The sequence below is a fragment of the Aspergillus flavus genome, chromosome 2 (genome assembly GCF_009017415.1).
Source record: "Aspergillus flavus chromosome 2, complete sequence".
NCBI classification, from domain to species: domain Eukaryota; kingdom Fungi; phylum Ascomycota; class Eurotiomycetes; order Eurotiales; family Aspergillaceae; genus Aspergillus; species Aspergillus flavus.
The window spans coordinates 4,984,770-4,998,179 of record NC_092409.1 but is presented as its reverse complement, the minus strand read 5'-3'; the positions used below and the strand labels follow the sequence as shown (position 1 = coordinate 4,998,179).

General features: G+C 50.1%; 3 protein-coding genes across 3 annotated transcripts; all 3 read left to right on the top strand.

The window, feature by feature from the left end:
- Positions 1-2,104: 2,104 nt before the first annotated feature.
- On the top strand, positions 2,105-4,750 carry F9C07_2138 (uncharacterized protein; the record flags this gene model as incomplete). The annotated part of the gene is made up of 1 exon (XM_041284943.1): positions 2,105-4,750. The coding sequence occupies one exon, from the start codon at positions 2,105-2,107 to the stop codon at positions 4,748-4,750; it is 2,646 nt and encodes an 881-aa protein (XP_041143437.1).
- A 901-nt stretch (positions 4,751-5,651) lies between these two features.
- F9C07_2139 (uncharacterized protein) lies at positions 5,652-8,723 on the top strand (the record flags this gene model as incomplete). Its single annotated transcript, XM_041284942.1, has 1 exon — positions 5,652-8,723. The coding sequence occupies one exon, from the start codon at positions 5,652-5,654 to the stop codon at positions 8,721-8,723; it is 3,072 nt and encodes a 1,023-aa protein (XP_041143436.1).
- Positions 8,724-9,247: 524 nt separating this feature from the next.
- Positions 9,248-13,308, top strand: F9C07_2238976 (2-oxoglutarate dehydrogenase). The gene is made up of 3 exons (XM_041290185.2): positions 9,248-9,936; positions 10,026-12,444; positions 12,496-13,308. The coding sequence occupies exons 1-3, from the start codon at positions 9,709-9,711 to the stop codon at positions 13,032-13,034; spliced, it is 3,186 nt and encodes a 1,061-aa protein (XP_041143435.1). The 5' UTR covers positions 9,248-9,708; the 3' UTR covers positions 13,035-13,308.
- Positions 13,309-13,410: the final 102 nt, after the last annotated feature.

Sequence of the window (13,410 nt, the reverse complement as noted above, 5' to 3'; positions counted from 1 at the left end):
TGCATGATCTATTTATTTTTCTGTATATTGTCTCAATGACGGGGTACGAAGCTACTATTCTGCATGTGCTTGTACTTCGATATAGATATACTTATCCTACCTAGTATCAATCTTGACTATACTAGTGGAAATATGACGACTGATACGGTATAGATTGTAACCGAGTGCTTTTAGCCAAGGCCAAGCAGATATCATCAAGAGATAGCACTGTGGAGTAAACCCCTCATTGCTGCAAGTATGGCCGACTAAAGACAGATAACTTGTACATCGTCTGCAAGAAGTGTCATCAGTAATGCCCGCTTGTCAGTCCAATGCAGGACAAAACACAGCGGAAGAACAAGTTTGATGCTATTGTATCACAGTTCTCGAATAGAGGATAATGCCTGTGGTTCAGAATATAAAAAGTAAATATACATCTCATAAGCACTTTAATGCCACTAGTAGTCATATAGTGTGGACATGGATGTACTGGTAAGTGGAAAATAACAGACCCTTGCATAGTGTATAATAGAATTTCAGTAGATACCAGTAAGGGCTCTCTCGTCCTCCTTGCAAGTATTAAGTAGTCCTCTTTTAGACTAATGTATACCTCTGCCGTATTTATTATAACATATCTGTTGATGCTGTACTCTGTGCTCCGTAAGTGTCCCTTGAAAGAGGAACGATTGAAAATGTGCAGTGGAGTCAAGTAATACACCAGTTCAAGGAGGAAAGGGTCTAGAACACGGAATTTCCATAAACCACTAGCGCCAAGCCGCTACTCCCGAGTGGATTTACTGCATCCAGGAACATTCCCAAACATTCAGATTAGAGTGTCTTATGTATATGAAGCGTCTTGATCTGTTGGATGCTCAGTTTTCACTATACAAGACTGGTAAGATAAGGTACTACGGAGTACTTCGATTTAAACTTTTCCACTAATCGTGCAGGACCGAGGCGCAACTCGATAGCGTACTCTGGAGTAGTGCGGAGGATAAGACAATTAATTGTAATTAGTAGTTGTGCTAATAAAATTCTGCGTCCTCAAATCAGGAGTCGATTAATGACTCAGATTTATGGTCGATCTAATTGAGTACTAATTGCTATATCCGGTGTCTCAAGCCTGACGTATCATATCTTGCAGAGATTTATCGTCTGCAAGCAGGCAGTCCCTGCAAAGGTGACAAGTTTAATGCGTGTGAATGTGACTGACTGTCAATATAGTTTTAGGATTGTAAATTAGTATTACGATTCGAGATTATTTTCCTTTCTTGCATTCCCAAGTGCGGGTGAGGTAAAGATATGTACTTGTCGCATCGGGCTTAATAGGCCCTAGGGTTGAAAGTAAACATGGTGGCGGATAATTTAGTCTGTTTTCCCCTCATGATCCAAATTTAGCTCACCTAAGAAAAAACGGAAAAAGAAAAAAAAGAGAAAAATAAATATAAAAATACAAATCAACCGTGCGAAAGGAACCAACGGTGGAAACATAACAAGAATGGACAATACTACTATTACTACTATACTTTAAGTGTCTTATAAGGGGGGAATTGGTGGATACCTACATTCCACTGACCATACACAAAAATAGGTACATACTGTACAGTGATACACACAGTATTCCGTACAGTATACTGTACTTCATTCCCTCTGGATTTACCCAATTCCGTTCACCATCCAGCAGCAGTAAGTATGGTACTGTATGTATGAGATGACAACTCTCATGCCCTGTTTTGCACGTCTTTAGTAGTACTGTTAATCTGAATCCGTCATCCTAATCCTACTTTTCCAAGTTTTTTTTTTTTTTTTCCCTTTTCCTTTTCGTTTTTGTTTGTTCACACCTGCTTACCCTCTTCTCTCTCTTCTTATTTCTTATCTTGTGTCCCAAAAATTTCTCTTGCCCTTCCTTTCTATCCCTAACGTCCGATTTGATTGCGATAACCTTGTGGAAGGACTCTCCCGCCTTATCTCTCCCTCGAGGGACCCCAAACTCCCTTAAGTTGCTTTCCCCTCTTTTGGAATTGTTTTTTTTTTTTTTTTTTTTTTTTTTTTGGATCACACGACAGAAGTGCTTTTCCCTTGATGGCCCTTGATTGCGCCCTGCCATCCTCAACCACATCTCATAATGGCGTACAACGCCGTTTCTCAAGCCGACCACGAGGTGGCTTCCAACGCGACCGATTCTGATGTCTCCCAGAGCCCGTCGCCGCACAAGTCGACGTTCCAACAACTTCCTTTAGATGTCGATCATATTGGTGGAGGGACTTATCTGCAGCCAGCCAAAACTGCCGAGGATTCCAGCATGGGCCGGTTAGGTTCGTTGATCCGGTCCATGACCTCCACAAGCTATGACATGGTTGAGGAAGATGACTACGACCTCGCCGATCCTCCGACAAGCCGGAGGTCTAATAGTCTCCGTTGCGTTGCGCCGCTAGACACTAGAGCTGCCTACGCCGGCTCCCCTGAACCTCCCCTGCGATCTCCGACCACTGATACACCCGTCCCTCTCAGCCATCCTACTCCGGATCTTCAATCGCTACAAGGTGCTTATTTGAATAATGTAGAGAGGCTGGAAAGGAGTGCCGAACAACTCAGCTCGAGCTCGGCGGATATTGGCAGCGAAATTCGCAAGATGGATCGTGAACAGAAGAGGCGCTCGGTCAGCTCAGTCTCCAATTCCTTGCGTGAAAGCAACCCCATGAAGGGAACGGTGCCATCCAGCCAAGGGTCAATTATGTCTGCATCTCGACTGGCCCAAGTTTCCGAACATATGCCCGAAGAAAGTTTCACCCAGTCGATGATGTACGTTACTAACGATTCTACCCTCCCTCCACAACCACCTGTTCCCACGGAGCCCGACTTTACCTACCATGACCAGTATAGTCATATCCCGGGTGAAATCCAACGACCATCCTCGGCTGCGTCAGGAGACACCTTTCAACAGGCCAGGGTTCTGTTCACCGACTTTGATGGCGTGCATTATGTTCCCCACGATAAAGGCCAAGAGCTTGGGCGACAAGTACCTTTGACAAGGCCGCCCTTGGCGAGCAGACCGGAGACATACAAGGAGCCGCGGACGGGGGAGGATATGGTCTATTATCCCGCTCCGGTGCCTATGATGCTTAATTTACCACCGCGGCTATCACAGAAGCCTAACCCTGAACGAGAAAAGCGTCGGACGCAGTTGCTTGGTTCGGTCACTGCCGAAAACAGAAAATCGGCTCCTTGGCTGTCTGGTCGGGCTCTAGGCGATGCAACCGATCCCAAGCGTGAGAAGCAGCCAGCGAATTTGCCTCCGCAGCTTCGTGCTAGTGTTTTCTTTGAACAGCCCGCCACACCACTTGACGTAGAGGTCAAAGAGGCTTCCGCAGTTGCGACACTTGACAGCATTCTCGATGCCTCAACAAATGCGCCAGTCACTGCCTTCACGGACCATCCGTACGCTGGTCCTGTCGGTTCAGAAGTGTACGCCAAACACAAGGCATCATCTAAGGACTTGGCGGCGCAGAAGAAGAAACACATGTCAAGGAGTACCCTCAGAGTCGACCATCCCTCCTCTGACTCGGATGCCAGAGCAAGTTCAATCGCGTCACATCCCTTGTACCACCAAACAGAAGCCGATGCAGCAGACATGCATGAGGGTACCTCATTACGTGAAGGCGCCCATGATAGAGATGATGTTGAACATGATCCCCAGAAAGATGAAGGGGAAGAAACCAACGAACAGGAGGTTCCATTTACAGGGCCACCTTCTACCTTATTAGCGGAACTTGAAATGAGAAAACACGAGCTGCGGCAGCGATCGCGGACTGCAGCCAACTCTGCAGGAATGCATTCAACGCTCCTTCAGCTAGAGGCTGTTGCCCAGAAGCAGAGTGAACATAGAAAACATCGGCCTGTTACCCTTGCCTGGGAAGGTCCCGATGTCAACAAGCCAGAAGATGATGGCGATGATGATGTGCCCCTCGGAATGCTCTTCCCCGAGAAGGCTACTGCAGCTGATGATAACAGGCCCTTGGGTCTTATGGAGAGACGCGAGTTAGAAGAGAGCGAGCCGTTGAGCAGGCGTCGCGCGAGATTGCGGGGTGAACCACCGCCTCCGCCACGCACCCCTGACCACCGTCCGACTACCATGTACGCGCAGAACGCACAGGAACCCGCCGGGGGTGATAGTGGCGATGAAGGGGAGACTCTGGCCGAACGCTTGAAGCGCTTGAAGGGTAAGGACCGCCGTAAATCTGTAACGGGAAGTGAGTTTGCCGACGAGATACTTGCGGAGGTCGACCACATGAATGGTAACGACAAGGAGAAAGGAGACGAAGGGGCGGCAGAAGAGGAAACCTTGGCTCAACGCCGAGCACGTCTTCAGAAAGAAGCGGAGTCACGAAATTCGACTCTGAAGGTGCCTAGGTACCGAAGGAGTATGGCGGACCTACTTCATGCCCGACGACCGGCCCCTGGAGGAAGACCGGCTTCCAGGGAGGCCGCATTACATCGTACTTCGACCTACCAACCTCCCTACGATAGTCGAACGTCTCTCCAATTCTCGGCGCACCCAGGACAGCCGGTGCCATCGAGATTTGCCCAGTACCAAGCACCCGCAAGGACCGATTCCTTTGGATACGGAGTAGTCCACCCAAATACATTCTATAGCGATGCTATACTGGGAATGAATCATCTGAGCTATGTTGCGCCACATAAGGCCGTACGACCCGGCGTCGAGACGGGCCAGCGGGAGATTATTGACCGGTGGAGGCAGAGTATAGTATAAGCTCGTCTTTTTATTTCTCATTTTCTTATTTATTATTAACACATCTTTAATTTTCTCTGCGTTGGTTGAAGGATGAATAGGTTTCTTGAGCGCATATCGTTATTCATGACGATTGGAAGCATGGGTCGTTGCGGTGTCCTGTAGATTAGCGAACGCATTGCATTACAAGTATGTATAATATCTCGTTATTTTACTCTTTAGTAATTCGAGTGAATGATTTGGTGTGATGCTGTTGTTTCTGAGCTCTGTTATCCTTTGACATCTTGCACTGGGGAGTCTTATCATATCTTGAAGGATGCCAAGCTTTTAGTGCCTGCCAATTCAGGCCTGTTTGGAACGAGACCAATTCCGGCACCCCTGAGAATTCTTTCTTTTCTTTTTGAGCCTTTGCATTTGAGCATCAGCTGAATTCCATGGGAGTGCCATTGCGACATTCTTTCAGTGAAGAAAAGGCGGTTAGTGCCAATATTGTCCGCGTTCGGAAGGCCCGAGATATGGATTGTTCCCGTCCCTGACGTACCTTTTTTATTATTCCATTTAACCCCCTTTGCGTGAAGCAACTACGTAACATTGATTTGACAACTTTTGTCAACGCCGATCTACATTACATACTTACGCATACTCTTATCTTAGTTATACTTAAACTACTTACTATTTTTAAAATCTCATCTTTTCCCCGTGACAAAAGCCGAGTAGTGGTGAACATTTGCATTGCACCGCCCGAGCCCGTGTGAGACAGTCCAATTTAATTTGCCCCACGCACCTGGTGGTAATCTTCTCCGCAGAGCGTGCGTGCGAAAGAATTGCAAGCGTTATGGAAGACTTTTGTGGTCTCTGAACAGAGCGCGCGCTCTTCTCGAAGCACCGTGGGTGCTTATGAGCTTGAATCGCAACTCTCATCATGCCGCCTTCTACTGTCTTCTCATACTGGCGCCGCGATCATCGCCGGTCAAGTGCTTCCCCCGTCTCCTCTTCTGCGAGGGTTAACGGCGTTAGCAACGTTCCACAGCTCCCAGTTATCCCTAATTCAACGGCGCTGCCGACTACCTTCAGTTCGGAAGGACTGGGTACTCAGGTGTCGAGCGATTATCAAGCAGAAGTTGATCTGAGCAAAGACAATATCGCCGTATCTACTGCTGCAATCAATGCTCCGTCGTCCTCTTCCGCCACCCTTGCGGTACCATCCTCCTCCGATAAAGATGTTCGCCCCCATTCAAGCCCTGAAGAACGAGAAAGAGATTTGTCCCTAACACCACAATCGAATTACTCGCAGCCATCCTTCGCTGGTTCGCGCCTAGACCATGTTGAGGGCGACTCATCTAAGCCGAATTCGCCCTTCCGGCTCTCGTTCGGAAAAGGACTGTTGAACTCCCATTCACAGTCCTCTGACAGTCATCTGAAGCGTTCATCTACCCCCGACATGGCGCAATCAGGCCATTCCCGCTTCAAGGCGCCCCCTGATGAATCCGCCACCGAAAGGATAATAGCGCCGCGAAGAGACCACAGATATGAGAGTACAATTAGCCGCCGCCAAGGGGATCGGGATGTTTCTGCAGAACCTGTCCACCACAAATCGGGGAAGGCGATGCTTCATCTCTTGAACCCCATGTCTCTCTTGGCTAGAAGGCGTTCTTCCCAGGTAGCGGGCCGGACGGAGGATGCGAACATCAGGGCCCGTAGCGTAATCCCTGCCATACCAGACGACTATGACCCCAGAATCCGTGGGAACATTATTCATGATTTCTCCGCTCCTCGACCTCGTCGGAACCTGTCCGCAGCACCTGTTCTACTACATGGTGTGACTAACCGACATAGTTCGCACGAACCGTCTCAGGCAGCAAACGGGACACAAAGTTGTACTAACGATTGGACAGCCCCTCTAAATGACCAGAGAAAGAGACATAGTGAATACTCTCCTGTCTTTAGAGAGCATTTTGAGGAAGACCAGAAAGCACTCCAGGTTGAGAATAAGGCCTATCTACAGTCGTCCCTATTAACGAACCCATCTAATCATGAGAATGATGCGAAATCTGTTCCTGTTTTTGCCCGGAACCTACCATCGAGCCTTCCAGACCCTGATAGAGAACCCCCTACTACTGATAACAATGCGTCTACTAAAGGCCAAGAGGCTGAACCGACAAACGACGGTGCGCCACTGGATGCAGACACTGTCGAGATAGTACCGCATCAACCACTGGGCCTACCAAAACATCTCAAGAGTAACGCGTCTCGATTCAGCTTTGATATGAATGGCGTGGAATCTTCCACGCAGGAGAAGCTCTTAGAAGAAAAGCATAAAGAGAAGGAAGCTGCACGAAGGGCCAAAGCCCGACTTGAAGGAGAATTTAGCGATGCAGAAGACGATTTCGATAATGATCTTATAGACGACATGGACGATCTTGAAGAAAAGATTCCAGGCGTCAATGTTGATGCAGATGAGGAATATGACTTCGACGACTTCTCCGGGCCGGGGGACATACTGAACAAATCGTGGCTTGCCCCTGGCTTGTCTCCGGTAATTTCTAGTCCAAGTAGTCCCAATGCTCCGAGCATGGTTCCTTCATCAAATGCCCAAAGTGGCCAAACCTTGGCTCCTGAGCTAGAGAGGAGCCAGAGCTCTTCTACGTATGATACAGCAGCTGCGCATTTGAACAACGAAACTCTCTCCAATCATAAAGCGGAAGCCATTCCGCAGTCTGCGGCTGCGTCTCCTTCGGTGGCCCCACAAATGACAGCTAACACTCACCTGAATACCTCACAATTACTCGTTGACGAGGAAGACGATGACTTGTACTTTGATGATGGAGAATTTGGCGATCTCACCGCTGATATTGAAGGCGAAAAGTTTGATGAATCAATATTTGACGACGAGACAAGTCATTTGTATGAGCGAAAGCCAGCAGGCCAAAGAGCCGCTTCTGTTCGACAGGAGGAGCCAAATCCTGGCATTGGAGATGCTATGAATGAACGTGATGGACTATCCGGACATGATGGTGGCCTTAAGCATGTCCCAAGCATGGCGAGTGACTATCGAGAAGTGGTCCCTCGGATGTACGGCCATGAAGAAGTAATACCCGAATTAGGGCCAGCCAAGTCGTATGGGGGTGTGTTGTCGGAACACAACCTCGAGGCGCTGCACAGTGCTCTGGCTAAGGCAGCCAATGACTCAGCTACTAATGACAGATTCGGACGCAGTGTCAGTGTTAGTGAACAGTCTCTGGGCCATGAAAGTGTCACGCAGACCGTGGATTCTCATTCGGGGCTAGTGTCAGACGACAGTCACTTGAGCCAGCTAGCCGACGTAGTAGGCGTCGAGTCCGTATTTGAGGATTTCGATTATGACGACAATGATTCGGCTCTATATGATGACCCCATCATTGCCGCTGCCAATGCGGAGGCGTTGGAGAATGATGATGAAGGGTTCTACGGCCAGGAGTTCGGATTCTATGCACAGGCATATGGAAATTGTACCTCGGAGCTCACAAACGGCGGGTATTTTGGACCACGTGGGATTGAAGGTATCACCCGCAGCTTTAGCAGCCGTGGTAAATTCAGAGAACCCAGTTTAACGCCCATCACCGAACGAAGTGAGTGGAGTACGCGCAATTCGGTCATCTCATTAGCCGCTCACGGAGCGGCGCACTCGAATCCACTGTCGAGCCCCGGCCTGGCCCAACTGGTGGACATGGGGAGTATCGAGGACGAAATGACGCTTAGCGCGTTATTGAGGCTTCGGCGTGGTGCCTGGGGCGGGAGCAATGGAAGCCTTCGCAGCAGTAGCGGAAGTCCACCTCCAAATCCGCACCCTTCGTCGAACCGTGGAAGTTTCACTGGTCTTTCTGACGTGAGTCCAACAGTCTACAATGCTCCCCCGGATGCCTTCGGTGGCACAAGCGCGACTGATTCTCCAATCGACAAGTGGGGACCACCACATAACCTCTCGCAGCAACAAAACAGTATTGAAGGTGAATGAACATCGCGGACTGTGCACGTCCGGGACCGTTTCAGGGCCCCGGAATGACAGTTACAACAACCAATAGACATGCCGTTGCAACGGTATATATAGCGTTTCCTCCAGTTCGAGTTACTTACATAATGCCTCTGCCTGACTTACGGTTGACCTATCCTACCTTAATGTTTGAGATGTGATTCGGAAAGCGAAAATCTGTACAATTTTAATGATAAGATGATTGATTGCCTCATGTGTGTCTATTTACTGCGTCCAATGCTTCTTACAGTGAGCTTGTCGGACTGCATACGCTTGAAGTTATTTCAATATAAAGATCTTGGTTATAATAGGACGGTTCAATTGGTTTACGGTTTGTTTCTCTCACCTAATGACGTATGCGTGATTGGCCAGCCGACGTGGTCATCCGCAAAAACCCGCACCGGGAAATGGTCATAGCCGGCCGGCCAGGTGTGGCGGTACGTCGCTGGTCGCAGCCGGTAACTTCGGCCCGCTTGGCAGGGTGTGGCTGAGTCAGCAACGTGGCTTCTGCAAAAGGAAACCAGCCAGCCACAGCCACAAGGCCGTCATAGCCGTAGATCTCGGCAAACCCTCTCGCTCCTAGGATCCTGCTTCCTTGTCCTCTCCTGTCTCCCGACACGAGGTTCTTTTACAACCTAGCTCTCCTCTCCCCCATATTATTTTTCTATCCAGAGTGCGTGCGCTCTCTGATGAGTCCCGTGTTTGTGCAGGTGCTACGGCAATTCTAGTCGACACCTGTTTTCTGTGACACATCGTGCGTCTGCCCTTCCCTTGGCCCGTCTGAAATTCTCGGCAGCTCTGGCAACAACAGTCGACGAGAAAAATATGCTAACGGACGGACTAGGTCCCTAATATTTGATTTGCATCCCTAAATCTTTTCAACTCTAGAGCCTTCGTAATAGAAGCGCTTCCAACTCATCTTTCGTTGTGGTTCTTTGTTTCTGTTGACGCTGTGAAAAAAAATCCCGCAATGCTTCGTACCACAGCCCTCAAGGCCACCGGCAGCGGTATGCTGCGCGGTGCTGCCTCCTCGGCCTCTAGGAGGTCTATTTCTCTTGCTTCTACTGCCAGACATGCCTCTTCCAACCAGAGCTCAAAATTTGGCTTGACCACGAGACGACCTCTCGCCGTTGTTGATCGTCTGTCCAACGGCAGGAGAGCATATGCCGTCTCCGCGGAGGATACGAATAAGGGTGTGGTAAGCTATATAATGTCTTCGAATTGATATACTACAAAGTGAAGTAGTTCCGACTGACCCGCTTGGCGCGAATCGCGCGTGGTCTATAGGATCCCAATGATTCCTTCCTCTCGGGCAACACTGCAAACTATATCGACGAGATGTACCTGGCGTGGAAGAAGGACCCGTCAAGCGTCCACATCTCGTGGCAGACCTACTTCAAAAACATGGAGGACGGTAACATGCCTGTCTCACAGGCCTTCCAACCACCCCCGACAATTGTCCCTACCCCGACCGGTGGTGTTCCCCAAACCATGCCTGGCGCTGGTCTGTCCATGGCTGCCGGTACCGACGTCACGAATCACTTGAAGGTTCAGCTACTCGTTCGCGCCTACCAGGCACGTGGTCACCACAAGGCTAAGATCGACCCTCTGGGTATCCGTGGCGAGGCTGAGGCCTTTGGCTACAACAAGCCTAAGGAACTCGAGCTTGATCATTATGGATTTACCGAGCGTGATCTGGATGAGGAGTTCACCCTTGGACCCGGTATTCTGCCGCGTTTCGCTACCGAGAGCCGCAAGAAGATGACCTTGCGCGAAATCATCGCCACCTGTGAGAGTATCTACTGTGGCTCTTACGGCGTTGAGTACATCCACATTCCTGATCGCAAGCCTTGTGACTGGATCCGTGATCGCTTCGAGATCCCCGAGCCTTACAAGTACTCTGTTGATGACAAGCGCCGCATTCTCGACCGTCTCATTTGGAGTCACAGCTTCGAATCCTTCCTTGCCACCAAATTCCCCAACGACAAGCGTTTCGGTCTCGAGGGCTGTGAATCGCTCGTCCCTGGTATGAAGGCCTTGATCGACCGCAGTGTTGACTACGGTATCAAGGACATTGTCATCGGTATGCCCCACCGTGGCCGTCTCAATGTCCTGTCCAACGTCGTCCGTAAGCCGAACGAGTCCATCTTCAGTGAGTTCGCTGGCTCCGCTGAGCCATCCGATGAAGGCTCTGGTGATGTCAAGTACCACTTGGGTATGAACTTCGAGCGCCCTACTCCCTCTGGTAAGCGTGTCCAATTGTCTCTGGTTGCCAACCCGTCCCACTTGGAAGCCGAAGACCCCGTCGTGCTCGGAAAGACCCGCTCTATCCAGCACTACAACAAGGATGAGAAGAATTTCGACTCTGCTATGGGCGTGTTGCTGCACGGTGATGCTGCATTTGCTGGCCAGGGTGTCGTGTACGAGACCATGGGCTTCCACTCCTTGCCTGCTTACTCCACTGGCGGTACCATTCACATCATCGTGAACAACCAGATTGGTTTCACTACCGATCCTCGTTATTCCCGTTCCACCCCCTACTGCTCGGACATCGCCAAGTCGATTGATGCCCCTGTCTTCCACGTCAACGGTGATGACGTCGAGGCCGTGAATTATGTCTGCCAGGTTGCCGCGGACTGGCGTGCGGAGTTCAAGAGCGATGTCGTCATTGACATTGTCTGCTACCGTAAGCAGGGTCACAACGAGACCGATCAGCCGTCTTTCACTCAGCCCTTGATGTACAAGCGTATTGCCGCTCAGAAGAATCAGCTTGACAAGTATGTCGAGAAGTTGATCACCGAGGGTACCTTCACTAAGGAGGACATCGATGAGCATAAGAAGTGGGTCTGGGGAATGCTTAACGACAGCTTTGACCGTAGCAAGGACTACCAGCCTACTGGCAAGGAATGGTTGACCTCCGCATGGAACGGATTCAAGACCCCCAAGGAGTTGGCCACCGAGGTTCTGCCTCACCTGCCCACTGGTGTTGAGGGCCCTCTTCTGAAGCACGTTGCTGACAAGGTTAGCGGTGCTCCGGATGGCTTTACTCTGCACCGTAACCTCAAGCGTATTTTGTCCAACCGCAAGAAGGCTGTGGATGAGGGCAAGAACATCGACTGGGCTACTGCCGAGGCTCTTGCTTTCGGCTCCCTCGTTTCGGAAGGCTACCATGTCCGTGTCTCCGGTCAGGATGTCGAGCGTGGTACTTTCTCCCAGCGCCATGCCGTTCTGCATGACCAGGAGAACGAGAACACTTATACCCCTCTGCAGCACATCTCCGAGGATCAGGGCAGCTTCGTCATCTCTAACTCCTCTCTGAGTGAATTTGGAGCCCTTGGATTCGAATACGGTTACTCCTTGACCTCCCCTAACGCCCTCGTTATGTGGGAAGCGCAGTTTGGTGACTTTGCCAACAACGCTCAGTGCATTATTGACCAGTTCATTGCCTCGGGAGAATCCAAGTGGTTGCAACGCTCCGGTCTTGTTGTCTCCCTGCCTCATGGTTACGATGGCCAGGGCCCAGAGCACTCCTCCGGCAGAATGGAGCGCTGGTTGCAGCTCTGTAACGAGGAACCTCGTATCTTCCCCTCTCAGGACAAGCTTGACCGCCAGCACCAAGACTGCAACATGCAGATTGCGTACATGACCGAACCCGCCAACCTGTTCCACATCCTGCGTCGTCAAATCCACCGCCAGTTCCGCAAGCGTATGTAACTTCCCCCTGTTTTACATGAACTGCACTAACTTTTATTCTCAGCTCTTGTGATTTTCTTCTCGAAGGCACTCCTCCGTCATCCGATTGCCCGCTCTGATATTGAGGACTTCTCTGGCGACTCTCACTTCCGGTGTATCATCCCTGACCCCGCTCACGGCTCTGCCATTGATGAACCTGAGAAGATTGAGCGTGTCATCCTGTGCTCCGGACAAGTCTACGCTTCTCTGCTGAAGCACCGTGAGGCGAATGGCATCCGCAACACTGCTATCACTCGTATCGAGCAGCTCCACCCCTTCCCTTGGGCACAGCTCAAGGAGAACCTCGACAGCTACCCCAACGCCCGCAACATTGTCTGGGCTCAAGAAGAGCCTCTAAATGCGGGTGCCTGGAGCTACACCCAGCCTCGCATTGAGACTCTGCTGAACGAGACCGAGCACCACAACCGTCGCCATGTCCTCTACGCTGGTCGTTCCCCCAGTGCATCCGTGGCCACTGGTCTCAAGGGTGTTCATCTCAAGGAAGAGCAGGAGTTCCTCGAGGAGGCCTTCTCTGTTCACCAGGAGCGGTTGAAGGGTGAGTAAGCTTGTGGATAATTTAGAGCAAGGGATATTATAGCCTGTACTAGGTGCCTTGTCTTCAGAGAAATGAGGCAGTGAATACTCGCTTTGGTCTCCTTTGTACGATTTCCTTTGTTGACAACATCCTAATCTACAGTCGTGTTTGTGTTGGAACGTTAGATTTCTGATTTCTGACACATGTTACATGGTCCGACCTGTTTATACCTAGCAAGTGTCTTTTGTGTGTGCATGTAAATTAAAGATTTCATATACAATTTACTTTTTCCTTTTCTACAAGTGTTGATTCGTATTCCGTAGTGGTGGAAACTAAGTATACGAGAAGACCAAGTTAGGGTTGTTGTGATGACGTCAGAGCATATGTAGGGTATTTATGGTTAAT

Coding starts and splice junctions, on each gene's coding strand:
- F9C07_2238976 (XM_041290185.2), top strand. CDS start 9,709: ATGCTTCGTACCACAGCCCTCAAGGCCACCGGCAGCGGTATGCTGCGC. Junction 9,937..10,025: donor AGGATACGAATAAGGGTGTG/GTAAGCTATATA, acceptor CGTGGTCTATAG/GATCCCAATGATTCCTTCCT. Junction 12,445..12,495: donor CCACCGCCAGTTCCGCAAGC/GTATGTAACTTC, acceptor TTTTATTCTCAG/CTCTTGTGATTTTCTTCTCG.